Source organism: Xyrauchen texanus, chromosome 15, assembly GCF_025860055.1.
Source record: "Xyrauchen texanus isolate HMW12.3.18 chromosome 15, RBS_HiC_50CHRs, whole genome shotgun sequence".
In the NCBI taxonomy this organism is placed as follows: domain Eukaryota; kingdom Metazoa; phylum Chordata; class Actinopteri; order Cypriniformes; family Catostomidae; genus Xyrauchen; species Xyrauchen texanus.
In genome coordinates this window covers 2,719,841-2,740,112 of record NC_068290.1, presented here as the reverse complement: position 1 = coordinate 2,740,112, position 20,272 = coordinate 2,719,841, and the positions used below count along the sequence as shown (strand labels likewise).

The 20,272-nt window shown below is 38.7% G+C and overlaps 1 protein-coding gene across 1 annotated transcript in view; it reads left to right on the top strand.

Annotated features, from left to right (window-relative positions):
- Positions 1-19,404, top strand: part of LOC127655732 (sodium/hydrogen exchanger 1-like) — a 45,413-nt gene extending 26,009 nt beyond the window's left edge. Inside the window, exons 4-12 of the mRNA XM_052143695.1 lie at positions 1,041-1,258; positions 1,866-2,068; positions 5,893-5,982; positions 8,941-9,011; positions 9,472-9,648; positions 12,422-12,536; positions 12,630-12,731; positions 12,967-13,048; positions 13,454-19,404. Of these exons, the coding sequence (XP_051999655.1) occupies positions 1,041-1,258; positions 1,866-2,068; positions 5,893-5,982; positions 8,941-9,011; positions 9,472-9,648; positions 12,422-12,536; positions 12,630-12,731; positions 12,967-13,048; positions 13,454-13,755 (1,360 nt within the window). The 3' untranslated portion in view covers positions 13,756-19,404. The remainder of the gene's footprint in view (positions 1-1,040; positions 1,259-1,865; positions 2,069-5,892; positions 5,983-8,940; positions 9,012-9,471; positions 9,649-12,421; positions 12,537-12,629; positions 12,732-12,966; positions 13,049-13,453) is intronic.
- Positions 19,405-20,272: the final 868 nt, after the last annotated feature.

Sequence of the window (20,272 nt, the reverse complement as noted above, 5' to 3'; positions counted from 1 at the left end):
GCGATATTTATACATGTAAATGGTCATCACATGACTCACGTCAGTGCTGCAGAACACATTGAAGTCTATGAAGTGAGTGATATTTATACAAGTAAAGGGTCATCACATGACTCACGTCAGTGCTGCAGAATACATTGAAGTCTATGAAGTGAGTGATATTTATACGAGTAAAGCGTCATCACATGACTCGCGTCAGTGCTGCAGAATACATTGAAGTCTATGAAGAGACTGATATTTATACAAGTAAAGGGTCATCACATGACTCGCGTCAGTGCTGCAGAATACATTGAAGTCTATGATGTGATGTCACACCAAAGTGTTTTTCACACATATGTTTTTGCTTCACCAATAATGTCTTTGAGAGTACTAAGCAATAAGAAATATTTAAAAACTGTCCAGATTTGTGAAGAGACATTGAATGTCTCATTTCTTTGAATTAAATATTACCTTATCATTTAGGAATATCAGAGGTCCCAGTTATTGAACTCATTTAAATTCACCAAGAAAACGCTTCTAAACATAAACGCGTCCTTTTATTACTTTCTGCTATTAAAGCAACTGCAAGCTTTCCAAATACATGTTATAATGTTTATTGTGCACACCTCGTAACTCTCTTGTCATCTTCCACGAGAAGTTGAAGTCGACTAATGACAATTGCCTCAGTATCAGTCTCCCTTGATGCGTTTACAGTACCGCCGCTCCCTATAAGCAGACTCACGCAGTCTGTGTAGGGTACCAACTTCCTAGGCGGGCACCAGAAATTCCACCTGCTGCCCTTACTCTCACGTTATACGTTATTCAAGGACCCGAAAGCAGTTGCGCAACACAGATGATCGCTTCGCGCTCATATCACGTTTCAGCCGTTCTAGATCACGTTACTTTTGTTTCACACTGAACTGCAAATAAAGATGCATTGCAATTTCATTCCAGTCCACATAAGAATAATATGCATAAAATTTCTACCAATTTATAAGTACATCTTAAATGAAAAACAACGCTTTTTATGGAAATCTCTAATTAACAGTATTTTCTTTGTTCAGTCTGATCGCCTGTGGTGCCGTCATGCGTCCGTATGTGGAGGCCAACATCTCCCACAAGTCCCACACCACCATCAAGTACTTCTTGAAAATGTGGAGCAGTGTGAGCGACACGCTCATCTTCATATTCCTGGGCATGTCGACGGTGGCCGGGGATCATGAATGGAACTGGACCTTTGTCATCATGACCGTCATTCTCTGCTTGGTTGCCCGTGTTCTGGGTAAGTGAAGTGATGCGTGGAAAGATGATGTGTAACATTTAACATGACATTCTGAAGTAGACTGAAAGGGAATTATTAAAAGACGCTGGCTACCACCCCTGGGGTTCGCTAGTTCGAATCCCAAGGTGTGCTGAGTGACTCCAGCTGGGTCTCCTAAGCAACCAAATTGGCCCGGTTGCTAGGGAGGGTAGAGTCACATGGGGTAACCTCCTCGTGGTCACTATAATGTGGTTCGTTCTCAGTGGGGTGCATGATGAGTTGAGCATGGATGCTCCGGTGGTGGCATTAAGCCTCCGCACACATTATGTCTCCATGGCAACATGCTCAACAAGCCACAAGCTAACAAGACATGCGGGTTGACAGTCTCCGATGAGGAGTCAACTGAGATTCGTCCTCTGCCTCCCGGATTGATGGCGAGTCACTATGCGACCACGAGGACTTAAAAGCACATTGGGAATTGGGCATTCCGAAATTGGAAATTAATTAACAATTACTTTCTGCTTAATTAATACAAAATATGATATCCTTTTAATGCCTTTATAAAGGTGCAAATGGTGGCATGCATATCAATGCTTGTTTAATTGAACATTTTCCCTTTCCTCCAAAGGTGTCATCGGCTTGACCTTCATCATCAACAAGTTCCGTATCGTGAACCTGACCACTAAGGATCAGTTTATCATAGCATACGGGGGTTTGAGAGGAGCGATCGCTTTCTCGCTGTGCTACCTCCTCGACCCTGGTCTCTTTCCCAGGAAAAACATGTTCCTCACTGCCATCATCACCGTCATCTTCTTCACTGTGTTTGTGCAGGTCAGTGTCCAGCAGAACCGTCCCACTTTCAGAACATCGTGAATGTCAGCCTGTCTTTGTATCCACAATTGGATGATAGAAGACTATCTCCACCCGCACTCTGTGGATGTGGTCCTCTTCTGAATTATGCAGAATGGATTCAAATTATTTAACTAGATCTGTTTGTGTTGTGCTGACATGTTGCGGTGTAGATGCAGCATCACGCAAAAAATAAAATGCGCTGTTCACAGTGAGCCATGGTTCACTTATTCCACAAGTGAAGGCTTCTGAGTACAAGTCATTATTGAGATATAGTGATTCGGCTAATATTTGAAATATCATTTTCAAAAATACTATTTATGGTTGACCAATATGGGTTTCTCAATGGCCGATACCGATATCTAGAGAGCAGCATGGCCGATGTAAATGCTGATAAACAGAATACAATTTAACAACAGCAACTCCGATGTACACAAAATGTATTAATTGAAACAAACTCTTAATTTATGGAATAATCATAAAATGGCCAAATATCAGCCGATATATCGGTCTATCACTATTATCGTTTCTTTCTGTTTAAAAGCTAAACAATTGGCAAAAATATTACTGCACGCACCTTTATAAAGGTGTGGCAGGGCGGAGGGCGGGGCCGTGATTCTGCACACCCTGCCCTTAATCAGGCTAATCAAGCCTCAGAGAGGGATAAAGGCCGACTGGAGGTTTCAGTGGGACGGAGAGAGAATTACGGGCAGCTGTCCGACACCTGTGTGTGTTTGTCTTTTTGGTTCAGTTTTATATTAAAATATTATTATATTGTCAAGCCGGTTCTAGCCTCCTCCTTTCCATTAACCCCTTTACACTGGTGCCAAAACCCGGGATGGAGGAGAGATGTGCCGTAGTAGAATCCTCACCACTACCATCCACCCCAACGGAGCAGCAGCGGCCATCCGCCGGAGGATGGAGGAGACTGGCCTCCTGGAAGCGGAGGAACAGCCGGCGACCACGAGGGGAGGAGGGGCTCCCAACCAACCGCCTGGAGCGGTTACTGCTGCCAGGGTTGGGGGAGTCCCCTACCGTCCACCAAAAACGTGGCGGGGCGTTCCGTCCGCCAAGGGCCGGAGGTCTGCCTCCGATCCACCCAGGGAGGCGCGGCTGTCCTCCATTAGATGGTGGAGGAGTGGCCGAGGACCAAGCTACGATGTATCGGAGAACCGGCGAGTAAATGATAGTTTTCCTCTCTCTCTCTCTCTCTCTCTCCTCTCTCTCCCACTGCTGCTCCGTGTTGGCCTTTCCCTCTCTTTTTTTTATGTTTTGTTAATTTGGCACGATCGCCGAATTTTACTGGTGTCCCTCCCTTTGTCCCCTCCCTTGATCCTGGTAGTTGGGGATGACCTGCCGGCAGATGGGGCAGAAGGGGTTGTACCTCCCCGGCCTGAGAGAACGAGGGAGGAATGTGACAGGGCAGAGGGTGGGGCCGGGTCGTGATTCCGCACACCCGGTCCCTAATCAAACCTCAGAGACGGATAAAGGCTGACTGGTAGCGATTCCGACACCATTGTGTGTTTGTCTTCTTCATTAAACTATTATTTATATTTGTCAAGCCAGTTCTCGCTCCTCCTTTCCATTAATCCCTTTACAAAAGGATTGTTTATTTGGTTTTGGTGCAGTGGACTCCATGCCATTTGTGAGATCTGTAGAAGCCCTGATGCGACTGTAGCTTTCTGTCGCTCTGAGATATGCATGAACCGCTGCAAATGGTTTTGGTGAAAGTAGCCCACAGTTGTGAATGATTCATATCAGAACGTGAAGCATTGCAAAATACAGGGCAGGACACGCAGGGAATTCTGTGTTCAGTACACAACCGATCCAGAGATACCAAACTTACAATGTTTATATTACAATACAGGTTGTTATTTGCTCATATGGGTGTGTATTGGAGTTGTTTTAGCGTGTCTGAGAGGTTTACATCAGTAGTTCTCAACTGTGCTGTCTAAATGTCTCTTTAATTGACATGGTGTCATGCTCTCGACAGCTAATAATACAGAGATTGATTGGACGATAATAGCAGACATGGGAAGCGTGTTCTCCTCCCTTTTAATCGTTCATAAGCCTATTGATTTTGCAATCCTAACTATGCATGATCACATACATGAGTGTTTCCGTTTAATTACGTACATTTAGCTTAGTTTTTTTCTCCCTTGATGTCAACAACCCAATCAGAATACACCAGAGAAATGATCCAATCTCCTTAAATGGTGTGCGATACAGTAAATCCCTGATGTTTAAATTCTTCAGGAGAGATTGCGTTTATCACTATAGCTCTAGACTATTGGCAAGACAACATTGGTGGGCAATCGGTATTTCTGTGAGAATTTATTACAGTGGAAGCTTCCGGAGAGCTGTGGATCTTTATGCATGCCGCTTTAAGAGTAATTGTTTTGCATTATCGTCCAGAGGTGTTGACATGAGGTAACGGGTTTAAATACTGACTCTACTGCACATATGTGAATAAGGACATCTGACATCTGTGTTTGAAATGTAAATGTGATTATACCACATAGGCGTTTATATTGTTGTATGATAGCTATACAGTGGCTCCGGAAATTATTTTAACACTTAAGCCCCACGTAAAGATGCATGATGTATACATTACATTCCTTTAGATGGCACTTTCCACCAACAGGGTAGAAAATAGGGCCTCAAACACTTAAAGGGTCATTTGACAAATAAAAATAAGAATTTATAGCTCAGTAGCTTTTGTAACAGACCCGTAAAGTGTGCCTTAACAGTCCAAATACATTCTGGGGCTGCTGTATTTCGGTGTAGACCTGTTTTCAGTGGTCTCGCTGCACAGAGTTGGTGTTGTTCACAGGAAGTGGCAGGTGCAGACAGTTTTGCAGTGTCAGTGGTAATGGTGCGTCTGCAGCGTCTGACCTTGGAGGAAAACCTCACCTTCTAGAACAAATGTAAATGCTTTGTCACGTCCCACATGTCTGTTCTTAATGATTGCTCCGTATAGGAGGAAACATGGTGTTATTGACTAGTGACAGCACACTATATATGAAAGCTCACTCCTCCACAACAGCTGCTGTCCCACTGCGAGTAAACATGATTGCTACCCGAGTCATGACCTGAAATGCTTTTAGTGATCTGGAGGTGCATTGATGACCGATTTAGTCATCTAACTTCATTTTAAGAGCTTGTTTTACACCGTATACATAAGCTAAACCCATAGCTATAGTGTAGAAATAATCATCTAAAGTGTTGCATCTGTAAGTGTGTTTGACTTGCATCGTGCCCGAATCCTAACCCTCTTTTTTTTCAAACAATGAGTGAGTACTCCATTATTTTGCAGTCCTTGGGCAAGTCTAGCACCTTGCATGGCTGCTCTGCCGTCATTGGTGTTTGAATGGGTCAATGAGTCACAGTGTAAAGCACTTTGGTATCCGCTAAGGTTAAAAAAGGTGCTATATAAGTGCAGAAGATTAACCCTTTACCATTTATGTTGCTTCAAAAAGCCTATAAAGCAAAAGCTTGTGTTAATAAATAGATTTATACAGATTTTTCGCTGTATTTCACAGGTTTGCATGCTACATGTAGCAAAAATAGGCTCAAATGCTCAAACTGTGAAAGCTATAACCTGTTAATATTGCCGGCAAAACAAATGTGCACCTCTTACGTGCTCCGGATGCCAGATGTACACATGCAGAATCACGTTAGACTGAAAACACTGTTGCTTTGGGTGCAAGGCATTGTTTGACTGAATAAAGCTGAATCGATTGCATGTAAATTGACCATCTGTGAGCAGACAGACAGCTATTCTTCATCTCTCCTTGTTTTTTTAGGGTATGACCATCCGACCTTTGGTTGACCTCCTGGCTGTCAAGAAGAAACAGGAAACGAAGCGATCTATTAATGAAGAGATTCATACGCAGGTACAGATCGGCTCTACTCTCTCCGCTTTCTTACTTCTGTAGGAAAACTTTAGGCGTGTTTTGAAAGCCCAGAAGATTGTTGTTTATACTTGTCACGGTCATGGAAAACCTGGAAATTGTAGGGAATGTTAAAGTAGTGGTTTTCAGGCCTAGAAAAGTCATGATGGAAATGTATTCAGTCTTTAAAAGAAAAATCAAATACATTTTATAGTTAATACAAGTTTTTCTAGAAATTGCATTTTTGTGAGTGCAATCTTGAAATGTAATGTGTGTGTGTGTGTGTGTGTGTGTTTGTGTGTGTGTGTGTGTGTATATATATATATATATATATATTATACAAAACCTGAAATCACAAATGGTTGTAAAAGTCACATTTATTGGTCATTAGGTGTGAAAACTCCTGCTTTAGTTCTTTATAAACCCCAGCTGAGCAATATGTAATAATGTATGAAACTTAGCTTTGAGTCATTGAGTGCCATCTGCTGGCCGCTTGCATTGTAATATTTTTAGAATGACAGGTGTCAAAATATTTTAAGACCAAGCGACCTTGTAACAAAGCCTGTCCAGAACAAGTCCAGTTCATATTTCAGCCCAAAATCAAAAGAAAGAATTAATACTTTGATTTTGCTTAAAGAAAGTTTTTTTGATTTTTCTGTTTTTTTTTTTTAACATTATTCTTATGGCAGTTCAATTTCTTATATTTTATTTTAATAATTTTAATAAACCTTAAATGCGTGGGAATTTCACCAAGCACGTACAAATCTGCAATGTTGCCAGATTGTGTAAAATGTTTTTTTAAATGTATTTTCATGACTATTAGACATAATAGAAACAGTATATTTTGATGTTTTATTTTTTTATATACCAAAGAGGTGATGCAACAAATAAAGAACGGGATTCATTACATTCACACTGAAATTTCATGAGATGCAAGTGGCTGTCAAACACATATTTAGCTACACATAATCTACATAAACTAAATTGATGCACAATTTGCATAATTTCTACACCTAAATGATAGAGGTCGACCGATTGTGGCTTTTGCCGATATGATAAATAAGGATGTGGAAAGGCTGATAACCGATTAATTGGCTGATTTGATTTAAAATCAATGTAAAAATGTAAAAAAAAAATCTTCTGTTACTATGACGGACACAGACACGGAGGCTAAAAGAGTCCAAACTGAATAAAATACCAGATGCAGTTTATTGTTCTACCAAAATCCCAATAATAACCATAAAAACATAAAGAGTTGGTGCATAAAGTGGGACTTTTAACTATAAACAATCCCAAAACACACATGGGACTCTTATTTTGAAATGCGGAGACTTTGCTCAGTTATGATAACAATAAGAAAATATGCATTGAGGTGAGGATTAAAATATGGATGAATATTGTCAATGATGAAAGATTTAAATACATCAAATCCACATGTTATTGTTTTTTTGTCACCTTTAGAGGCTGCTGTTATACTGTAGAATCCCTCCAGCACCGCAAATAATATAAATAACTAACGGCAACTTTTGCCATATATTTTTGCCGATAACCAATAGCTCCAAAGATGAACTATTGGCACTGATTAATTGGTTAAACCGATATATCGGTCTACCTCTACTGTACGTTACTAATTACAATTTTAGTTGTGTCTTTGTAATCAGCACCAGATTACATAAAAATGTAAAAACTATCGGCATAGATTTTTGCAGATAACCGATAGTTCCAAAGATCAACTATCGGCACCGATTAATCGGTAAAAACTATATATCGTCCACCTCTACTGTATGTTACTGATTACAATTGTAGTTTTAATTTGTAATCAGCACCAGATTACATAATAAATTAAACTATCGGCATAGTATTTTACCGATAACTGATAGGACCAAAGATCAACTATCGGCACCGATTAATCGGTAAAAACGATATATCGTCCACCTCTACTGTATGTTACTGATTACAATTGTAGTTTTAATTTGTAATCAGCACCAGATTACATAATAAATTAAACTATCGGCATAGTATTTTACCGATAACTGATAGGACCAAAGATCAACTATCGGCACCGATTAATCGGTAAAAATGATATATCGTCCACCTCTACTGTACGTTACTAATTACAATTTTAGTTGTGTTACTTGTAATCAGCACCAGATTACATACAAATGTAAAAACTATCTGCATAGATTTGTGCAGATAACCGATAGTTCCAAAGAGCAACTATCGGCACCGATTAATCGGTAAAAACTATATATCATCCACCTCTACTGTATGTTACTGATTACAGTTGTGTTATTTGTAATCAGCACCAGATTATATAATAAATGTATAAACTATCGGCATAGATTTTACCGATAACTGATAGGACCAAAGATCAACTATCGGCACCGATTAATCGGTAAAAACTATATATCGTCCACCTCTACTGTATGTTACTAATTACAATTGTAGTTTTAATTTGTAATCAGCACCAGATTACATAATAAATTAAATTATTGGCACTGATTAATCGTAAAACCGATATATTGGTCCACCTCTAATAAATGGAAATATCCAATATAAACTGTTCATGTGTTTCACTTGCTATAGTTTACTTCCACGTTGCTTCATCAAATAGCAATGTCAAATGTAAATCAAGACAATCACGGAAACATCAGCGTCACCTTGACAGAGAAATATCATGTATAATATGTATGAGTACACACGTGGAATACTGATATTTCTCCATTGCCACACAGAAAGTCGACATTTATTTGTATGAATATAGTACTTATTTTCTCTCATAATAAACAATTAAATTAAATCTAAATTTCCATGAGGTGAACGGTGATTCTCAATGCCACCAGCTTATTCAGCTGTTGCTTCTATCTGCAATCATTGGCACACTAAATACTTTAGCTTACTTATAGTTAGTGTTTTTTATATTTAATAAACCATGTATACATTTTGTTTTGGTGCTTGTAGTTTTTGGACCACCTGCTAACAGGCATCGAGGACGTATGTGGACATTATGGACAAAATCACTGGAAGGACAAGTATGTATTAGGCATTTCATGTTGTTGTGTCGTTATAAGCAGACATGTTTAGATTATAGTTTGGAACTTTTTATATGCATAGACATATGCAAGAACCAATGCTGTTATGTCCTTGATGAGGCTAAGTAATGAACGACAGAGTTTTCCTTTTTGGTTGAACTATTCCTTTAACGTCAGCTCTCTAACCAACTTTCTTAGAGCATGAGAGTATATTGATCTAAAACACTGTGTCACCTGAGGAATCTGTCATTATGTGCCTTTGGTTCAGTGTGTGACACTCTCATGAGCTGTATCTCCCTACAGCTCTTCAACACTGCTGTATCAATTTAAGACACCGTGTCAGATTTCCCTCTCGCTCTAATGAAGCTCTAGCCAGACGTTCGTTATCTAGACTTTTTAGAAAATAAAAATAGCCCTTCAATGATCAGATTAAAGCTCACTCTCTCCTTCCTCTTCCCAGGCTGAACCGCTTCAATAAGAAGTACGTGAAGAAGTGTCTGATAGCAGGCGAGCGCTCCAAAGAACCACAGCTGATTGCCTTCTACCATAAGATGGAGATGAAGCAGGCTATCGAGCTGGTGGAGAGTGGTGGGGGTGCTAAACTTCCCTCTGCCCTGCCATCCACAGTCTCCATGCAGTGAGTGCCAACATCTTCTGTTGTCTTATTTATAGGTTGTGATATAGAATGTGGAATGGGTATAGAACATGTGAAACTAATGGAATGGGTATAGAATGTGTGGAACTTGTAGAATTGATAATGGAATGTGTGGAACTTATGGAATGGGTATAGAAAGAATAGAACTTGAGGAACTTATGTAATAGTATAGAGTGTGTGGAACTTATGGAATGGGTATAAAAAATGTGGAACTTATAGAATGGGTATAGAATGTGTGGAACTTATGGAATGGATACTGTGAACTTATGGAAAGGATAGAACTTGGGACCTTATGGAATGGGTATATAGAATGTGGAACTTATGGAATGGGTATAGAATGTGGACTAAAGAATGCATGTGTGGAACTTATGGAATGGGTATAGAATATTGGAACTTATGGAAGGAATGTTGAACTTATGGAATGGGTATATAGAATGTGGAATTTATAGAATGGGTATAGAATGTGTGGACCTTAAAGAATGGGTATAGAATGTATGGAACTTATGGAATGGGTATAGAGTGTGTGGAACTTATGGAATGGGTATAAAAAATGTGGAACTTATAGAATGGGTATAGAATGTTTGGAACTTATGGAATGCGTATAGAAAGTTTGGACCTTATAGAATGTGTGGAACTTATGGAATGGGTATATAATGTGTGGACCTTAAAGAATGGGTAGAGAATGTGTGGAATGGGTATAGAACATGTGAAACTAATGGAATGGGTATAGAACGTGTGGAACTTATGGAATTGGGTATAGAACGTTTGGAGCTTGTAGAATTGATTATAGAATGTGTGGAACTTATGGAATGGGTATAAAAAATGTGGAACTTATAGAATTGGTACAGAATGTGAGGACCTTAAAGAATGGGTATTTTTTGTGTGGAACTTATAGAAGGGGAATAGAACTTGAGGAACTTATGAAATGGTATATAGTGTGTGGAACTTATGGAATGGGTATATAGAAAGTTTGTAATTTATAGAATGGGTATAAAATCTGTTGAACTTATGGAAGGGGAATAGAACTTGAGGAACTTATGGAATGGGTATATAGAATGTGGAATTTATAGAATGGGTATAGAATGTGTGGAACTTATGGAATGGGTATAGAATGTGTGGAACTTATGGAATGGGTATAGAATGTGTGGAACTTATGGAATGGGTATAGAAAGAATAGAACTTGTGGAACTTATAGTATAGAGTGTGTGGACCTTAAAGAATGGGTATAGAATGTGTGGAACTTATGGAATGGGTATAGAAAGTTTGCACCTTATAGAATATGTGGAACGTATGGAAGGGGAATAGAACTTGAGGAACTTGTGTAATGGTATAGAGTGTGTGGAACTTATGGAATGGGTATAGAAAATATGGAACCTATAGAATGGGTATAGAATGTGTGGACCTTAAAGAAATGGTATAGAATGTGTGGAACTTATGGAATGGGTTTAGAAAGTGTGGACCTTATAAAATGTGTGGAACTTATGGAAGGGGAATAGAACTTGTGGACCTTTCAGAATGGGTATAAAATATTTGAAATTTATTAAATGGGTAAAGAACATTTAGAACTTATAAAATGGGTACTGAGCTTGAGGAACTCATGGAAGATGTATAGAATGTGAGGACCTTACAGAATGGGTATAGAATGTGTAGAACTTATGGAATGGGAATAGACTGTGTGGCTTTATGGAATGGGTCCAGAAAGTCTGGAACTTTCAGAATGGTTATAAAATATTTGGAATTTATTAAATGTGTAAAGAACATTTAGAACTTATAAAATGGGTACTGAAGATGTATAGAATGTGAAGACCTTACAGAATGGGTAAAAATGTGTGGATCTTATGGAAATTATATAGTTTGTGTGGAATTTATGGAATTTGCATTGAATGTGTAGGATTTATAGCGTGCATGTAAGGATGGACTTTTGGAATTGATTACTTTTAAAAAGGGGAGTACATTAAGGATGTAGGACATGTGGAATTTTTTTAATCTCTATGTATTTCTAAAATACTATATATATTGTACACTGTCTGGCCAAAACAAACTTTGATACTTCATAGCCTATGATTGGATCATTATTGCAGTGATTAATATGTTTCAGCTGGCAACAATTCTTTTAACACTAACTGATGCAGTGTGCTGCTTCTCATTTATTAAACAACCATGTCGAAGACGTGTCCCATAGTCGTGGAAAAGATGTTACTGTGTTTCAGAAGGGGCAAATTATTGGCCTGCATCAAGCAAAGAAAACAACTAATGAGATTTGTGAACTCACCGGAAATGGTTTAAGAACTGTCCCAATGCATTATTAAAACCAGGAAGAATTGTGGAGAACCGTCAGCATCACTGAAGAAATGTGCTCGGAATTTTTTTTGGAATGATCGTGTTCGGAGCTCACTAAAAACACTTGAAGTCACATGGTAAAAAATCAACAGTTGAACTCACGGCTATGTTTAATAGTGCATAAGATTGTCGAAACAATGCCACGACGAATGTGCACTGTTATCAAAGCTAAAGGCGGTCCAACGAAATATTAAAGTATGCAACTTATTTTTTGGCCAGGCAGTGTTATATAGTCTGTGGAGTTTAAGGAATGCATCGGATTTATGGAATGTGGACGGAATGTGTGAAATTTAAGGAGTTTGTAAGAAGTATTTTGATTGTATTTAACATTTGTGGAAATATACAGTGTATATATATATAGTATGCATGGAAAGGCTGTTTATTGTTGTTTATTTTTTTGATGTATGTTTTTCAGAAACATCCAGCCCAAAAAGCCTCCTCATGAGCGAGCTCTGCCTCAACTCACTAAATCTCGTGAGGAGGAGATCCGGAAGATCCTGCGCACAAACCTGCAGAGAACACGCCAGAGAGTAAGCGCGCATCACTTCCTGTTTAAAACACGTTCATTTCATTCAATCGTTTTGGGGAATCAGATCAAACTAAACACTCTTGTATATTATCAGCTGCGCTCTTATAACAGACACACTCTGGTGGCGGATCCGTTTGAGGACGGCTGGAACGAGATCCTCATCAAACGCAAGAGGATGATGGAGCTGGAGAAGAAGGTTTGATACTATCAGTCTAATTCGAGATGATCGGCATCAACCGATTAAACCAGATCTGAATCGAACTCAATTCAAGATCTGCAATTAGTTTTATATTTAATTTGCCATCTTTATATCCTATAACAATTGTTAGTATATAAGCCACTGGAACAAATTCAATTGTTCGACAACTATTTGACACAAAATGCAACATAATTGTCTAGTAAGCTTTATATCTTTATATCTCTACCTTCAGATATCACAGATGAACAATTACCTCACTGTTCCGGCTCCGCCCCCTGATTCACCAACCATGGCACGAGCACGACTCTCTTCTGGTGAGACGGACATTTACTTCACTATAACACTTTATCTGGATCTCTGAAGCAGAAGGTGCAATGAATTGACAATCATTCAGGCTTGAAGTTGAGCAGCGCCCCCTAGTGATTCATCACGTGGGTGCTCAGGTGGTAGAGCGGGTCGACTGCCAATCGCAGGGTTGGCAGTTTGATTCCTGGCCTACATGACTCCACGTGCCGAAGTGTCCTTAGGCAAGACTCTGAACCCCAAGTTGCTCCCAATGGCAGGCTAGCACCTTGTACGGCGTGCGTGCGTGCGTGCGTGCGTGTGTGAATGGGTGAATGAGTCACAGTGTAAAGCGCTTTGAAAACCACTAAGGTTAAAATAGCGCTATATAAGTGCAGACTTCTAATGCAATTCATGATAATGTTTCCCCACTGCAGACCCTCAAGCGTGGGGCATCAAGCCCGTCAAGGAGAGCATCCCCACGATTAAGGTTGATCTCGCCTCACCTCAGAGCCCAGAGTCCCTCAACATGGTGGATGAACTGAGCAAGAAGAGTAGCATGCAGAAGGACGGCAGGGAAGAGGGCGGTCTGATGATGAAACCACCCCATCCTGCGGAGCGAAAAGACAAGACGGGTGAAGAGGACGATGCTAAAGAGCCACAACGCCTCATGCGCTGTCTGAGCGACCCGGGCCCCAGCGCCGAAGATGAAGAAGAGGATGAGCCCTTCCTCCCATGAGAAAGCGAACGAACGATTGAACCACATCTGTCTCCTTGAGGACAGAGGAGACGGTACGGTGTTTGCGTTTCTCTGGAGGATTAGTAAACTGCTGTAAAATGGTGGACAGATTGATTCAGCAGGATGCCAAAAATGAGAAAATCAGGAAAACAGAACGGAAGAGGAGAGATCAGAAAAGCAATTTTTTTTACATTGTTATTATCCTTTTCTTTTTCATGGAATTGTTTCCCTAAAAGTCAAAATTCTGTCATTATTTACTCACCCTCCTGTCATTTCAAACAAGTATGCTGTTTTTTTTATATACTTTTTGAAGAATATTTGTGTAACTTCCATACAACAACAGTTTGTAGTTACCACATCTGTCAAAAGTAGCATAAAACTCCAGATAACATGTACGTCGCATATGGCTACGATGCATTAGAAAAACTGCAAAAGCACTTTAAAAGTACCATAAATTTCCATACAACTTGTGAGTAAAATTTAAGTCTTTTTACAAAGTCTTACGATAGTTTTGTTCAAAGAACACCCCAAAATGAAGTCGTTATTCAGAGATTTTTACGCGTTAGTCGCTTATATTTCAACTCGTATGTCGTGTTCCGCTACGGCATGCTAGAAAAAAATGCGAAACCACTTTAGAAGTACCATAAATTTCCATACAACGTGTGAGTAATATTCAATTATTTTTACGAAGACTTACAATAGTTTTGTTCAAAGAACACACCAAAATTAAGTCGTTAGTCATTGATTTTTATGCGTTAGTCGCATATATTTGAACTGGCTACGACACGTTACAAAAAACGTGAAACCACTTAAAAAGTACCATACATTTCCATACAACATGTGAGTAATATTTGAGTCTTTTTACGAAGTCTTACAATAGTTTTGTTTGAGAAACAGACCGAAAAGTCGTTATTCAGTGATTTTCACGTATTAGTCGCATTTGGCTACTACGTGAACAATACAAATCCGCTATAAAGGTTTCATACATTTCCCTACAATATGTGCACAAAATTCAATTTTTTTTTATAAAGCGATAGTTTTGTTTGATGATCAGACTGAAATTTAGGTTGTTATTCAGTGATTTTCATGCGTTAGTCGCGTATATTTGAACTCGTATGTCGTATTCCGCTATGGCATGCTAGAACAAAATGCGAAACCACTTTAAAAGTATCATAAATTTCCATATAACGTGTGAGTAATATTCAATTCTTTTTACGAAGACTTACGATAGTTTTGTTCGAAGAACACACCAAAATTTAAGACATTGTTCATTGATTTTCACGCGTTAGTCGCATATATTTGAACTTGTACATCGCATTTGGCTACGACGCATTAGAAAAAATGCAAAAGCACTTTAAAAGTACCATACATTTCCAACACAGCGTGTGTGCAATATTTGAGTCTTTTTACGAAGACTTACGATAGTTTTGACCAAACTCTAGGCAATTAATAACTCACCTGTCGCATTTTACCACGAAAGACACACAATTAAAAAATTACGAAACCACTTTAAAAGTACCATAACACTCAAAACAACGTGTGCGCCATATTCCGAGTCCACATACGAAGCCTTGTGATAGTTTATTGTAAGGAGCCGATCGAAGATTTTCAGTGACATCAGAAGATTTTGAATGTAGCGTTAAAGTCATATAAACTAATTTTATGTACTTTTATTGGGTATTTATTTATTTATTTATTTTTATTTTTGGAGCTTGACTGAATGCTGTTGTGTGGAAAAGAGATGCGTTAAGTTTCTCTCTAAAAAACGATCCTGTTATGTTTCACATACAAAAATAACGGCATTCAGGTTCGCAGTGACATGAGGGTGAGTAAATAATGACTGAATTTAGATTTTGGGGTGAACTATTACTTTAAAGCTAAAGCGGTGTCCTAACCAGCTGCAACTGGGTAGCCCACTGCTCTGCCCGCTATTGGTATATTAAACATCAAAATTGTGTCATGTTGCATTTTCACATTTAGTGTGGACGGACTTGTTGCATCACAGCTGGTTAGGACACCGTGAAAGTAAACATCGCCGCCCCTGCATTTACTGTTGAATAAATAAAATCAAAAATGAGGGGCACCGATCTATGCATTACCAAAGGACAACACTGTTTAAAGGACAATATTCAGGTTTATTGCTTTTTTTGTTCTCCTTTTTCCTTTTAAAGCATTGATGCCTTTTTATTCCGTTTGTGCACACGAATTGCCTTTTTTGTTTTCAAGATGATGCATGCAGGTGTCACTAGTCATTGTTTACCTCTAGGGGTTTACAGTAGTTTATCAGGAGCAATATGAAACCGGTCACATTATGGCCTTTCCTTTATTTATCAGTCAGATGGTGCGTATTTACACTGGCTTATTATTCTGTTGACGCTACCTGAATGTGTCTGGTTTTCTCACGTTATTATGACATCATCAGACCACTCTGAGGAAAACTCCATATTCATTGTGACCTCACAAAAGGATCAAACAAATAGACTAAATGTATTCTGAATTCCAAAACATTCACACCAAAATATAGTTAATTTTAGCTGCTAAGTTGATTCCAGACTGAATGAACAAGTTAAACTGTTGTGACTGTGTTTGCTTGTACTTTATGAAATGATATCGAAGATATTCCCTTTAAATGCACTCAAGCGCTTTCAAGTGATCGTAATGACCGCTTCGAAAAAGATCTGCACCATCGTATCTGCAAACCTCGATATAAAGGTATAATTCTGTCATTATTTACTACTTATTTTTTTCTCCGGAACACAAAAGAAAAGTAATCTATTTTCAATACAAGCTCTTTAATTGCCAACGAAACATCATAAACGTATCATAAAAGTAGTCCGTATGACACCTACGTTATACTGTGTATCAACTCTTAGCTTTGGGTTAGAAACAGACCCAAATTTTAGTCTTTATTCACTGAAAATCTTTCTACTGGCGCTCTTGTCATCTTAAATTCGGTTCTGTTTTTATTCAAAGCTATCGTTTTATTTTTGGAAGACTTGGAAAAATGACACGCGTGTGCGTGAATAACAACAATTGAACTATTCCGAGCATTTCGACTCTTTCACAAAACCAGTTAGCTCCGTAGCCATACATGTTAATATATTTCTATCGGGAAGACACGCAGGCTTGAGTGAAGTTTAAGATGCCATTTATTTGATAAATGTAAAACAGGAAGTAATGTCTGTCTCTTTGGCGTAGGCCCCGTCCGGCGGTCAGAGGGAGTTGTACCCGGAACCGTCATGTCCTGCCGGAGATAGGAGGCGGGGGCGAGGAGCCTACATTGAACAGGGCTCAACATGTGGTGGTGGGGTGGAGGAGGTTGCCTGTGTTAGCACACTGAAACAGCAATGTGATAGATTGTGAGCAGACTTATAAAGCAATGGCTTGCATGCGATTGGCTAGGAATTACCCAGCTAATGATGTGATGATGTACAGCTGCTAGTCTTCCCGCTAGAACTACTCTGCGCTTCCATTTATTTTTTTATCGCAAGCATGACCCCTAAATAGATTGATTGTATTCTGGACTATGCAGAGTCGCTGGGGTTAAAGAAGAGGTCTTATTACACCCGTACATTGAATTATTCCCTTTAAAACTTTTGCACCATGCACCAACACAATCCTTTGATACTCCACCGATACGAGAGGACATTTGCGCAAGTTCAAGACGTTGTCCTGCTCTGTCAGATCACTGCCTATTTTAAAAACGAATCAAAGAAAATACTAGATTGCATGCACAGAGTAGATTAGACTTATTTTAATGTGAGAAAACTCTATATCTGTATATTTTACGTGAGCTCTATTGATGTCTATAGTCTGCTTTGAAGTATTACAATGCTAACGACAAATTATTTTCCCACTTAAAAACTTTCTGTGCTAGTTTTGGAATTGTCGAGCGCTTCATATGCCTTCGAAACGAGAGGACATCCTCTTATTTGGCCTTTTTGGTTGACTCACTTAGTGCACAAAGCGTACTTTTCTTAATCAGTGTTTTTGTCTTGTTTACCATCTAAACATCGTTAAAAACAAGACTACGTATACGGAAGACGCTTTTATCCAAAGCGACTTACAAAGTGCACGTTTGATCATTATGTGTGTGTTCTCGAGGGGATCGAACCCGTGACCTTCATTTATTTGTGTACTATAACAAGACTTTGTTTCATTAAATATGTTTGATAAGGTTTTAAGGATTAAACGCACTCAATTTTGTCTGATTGATGCTGAAAACAGGGGAACAATTTACCAGCAATTTCAAAGTATGTTCTTGGACAGGTCTTGATGTGTCTTATTTTGCTTCTTAAGTACATTTGTCGTTTTAAGGTTGTTTTGATAGTTTTACAGACAGATATACTGATTAAAGGACAATTCGGCATTCAGTGCAAGTTAAGCTTAAGCAACAGCGTCGATTAATGTTGTTTGCCACAAAAAATTAATTTCGACTCGTCCCTCATTTATTAAAAGTTTATTACGGTGAGGCTTTTACAATGGAAGTGAATGGGGCCAGTCTATAAACACTGAAATACTCACCGTTTTAAACGTATAGCCACAAGACATAAACATTATACATGTTAACATGATTTTAGCATGATGAAATCACGTACTAATCATTTCTGCGTAAAGTTAATCCAATATAACAACTTGACCGATTGGCCCTCCATTGACTTCCATTGTAAGTGTCTCGCTGTAATCGTGATTTCTGCTGCGGCGTTTTAAATAAACGAAAGGCGAGTTAAAAATATTCTTTGTGGGAATCAACATCATGTCACAAACGTTGACGGTTGAGCTTAACTTGGTATTGAACCCGGAATTTTCCTTTTAAGATAACGTTTTTCCCGTTTTTCGTTCGTGACCTTTGGCCTTCTGTAAAGTGCGCTGGTGAACGTCTACACTGAAACGGTCAACGTTTGTTTTGTGTGTTTGGTGGGAGCGGTAAGTGCTTGTGTTACTGTTCACAAGATTGTATTTCAATTGAAGTTTCAGTTGAGGAGGAAGTACATGAGATTGTTTACGTCACATCTGCCCTCGTTTTTACTTGACGGTTATTATGCGATGAAAGCGTAACGGAGAACGGCGTTACCGGGCAAGTCGCCAAGGACAATTTTGAGTCACTCCAGACATAGTTTACAGTGAAGTGCGGAGCGGATATTTGTGTGGAGGGGGGAGGGGGTTGAATACTATCAGTATGATACAGATAACCAAAAAAAATAAAATATTTTTTTTTTATACATATGGCAACTCTGTACATTTTTTTTTGTCTCTTAACCTAAATAAAACATACAGTTTTAATTTAATTGTCCTTGAAATTAAGCTGCATACCAATATTACTTTTTTTTTTATACATATATATATATATATATATGAAGGAGAAAACGTTTGGAAAATACGTATGTACCCATTTTTACGGCATTTCAAATTCATTTAAACCTCATTTGCCCTTAAAATGAAGCTGAATACCAGTGATCGGGCTCAGACTGAATGTGCACTGATTTTTCTTTTTCCCACTAAATCGGAGCGGGAACCATTCAGTGGAACGGATTTGGATGTGGTACAAAGTGTTCAGCAGAGCTGACACTGCTATACTCTTTACTGTTGTCTAAAAGCATTACCCAATGACACAATATTTAAAAAAAACAAACATTAAAGGGGCAGGGACTATGAACATTTTGTGGCGACCGGACTTTTATTGAACTGCCCCTGACTGCAGTTTCAGGGTTTGTTTTGTCAATCTGACATGATGTATATTTATTAAGTGTGTGTGTGTATCATTTCTGCATTTTGTTATTTTAAATGACTTGGCACTGGGTCTCTTTTGGGTATCCAGTTGATTCAATATTAACAATTATTGTTTTGTATTTTTTCTAAACATTTTTAAACCATAATAACACCTCTCGATTGTTGAGTTGCCAGATTTTATAACCTCAGAGTTTCTTTGCATAATTTTGCCTTCTGAGTTTGTAACAGTTGTATCATGTAGCAAATAGACAATTGTGTGAGTTTATTTTTATTTACGGTCTTTTGTGCATGCTGTAACCTAAGTGCTGTGTTCATCGGTCTGTAATCATGCAGATTGTGAAGTGATTTACAGCAGATCATGTTCATGTTTTGGACCTTCATAAGTGATTTTCGTCTGGCAACAGACTCGCGCTGAGGAGAAGCTACACGCTTTCAAATTCGCTGTTTTTATTTCTCTTTTAATTACAGTAAATGGCTTGAATTGCAGACTAAAAGTATAGGACTATAAACAAACCTGGTGTTCTATTAAATGAGTGTTAAATCACGTTAAAGCGACAAAATGGTACTCACCCTTATGTAGTTCTAAACCCGTATGACTTCCTTTCGAGGAATACAATAAAGCCACCATTCACTTTCTTTGCATGTTTGCTTCAGACACCTTTTTAGGTGAACGATCCCTTTTAATACTTTTGTGTATTAAAAGCCTCGACATACTCCTCCTACGTTAACGTTTATGTGATTGAATTTGACAATTTTGCTTTAACTTCAGGGTTACTTTTTGGGATGA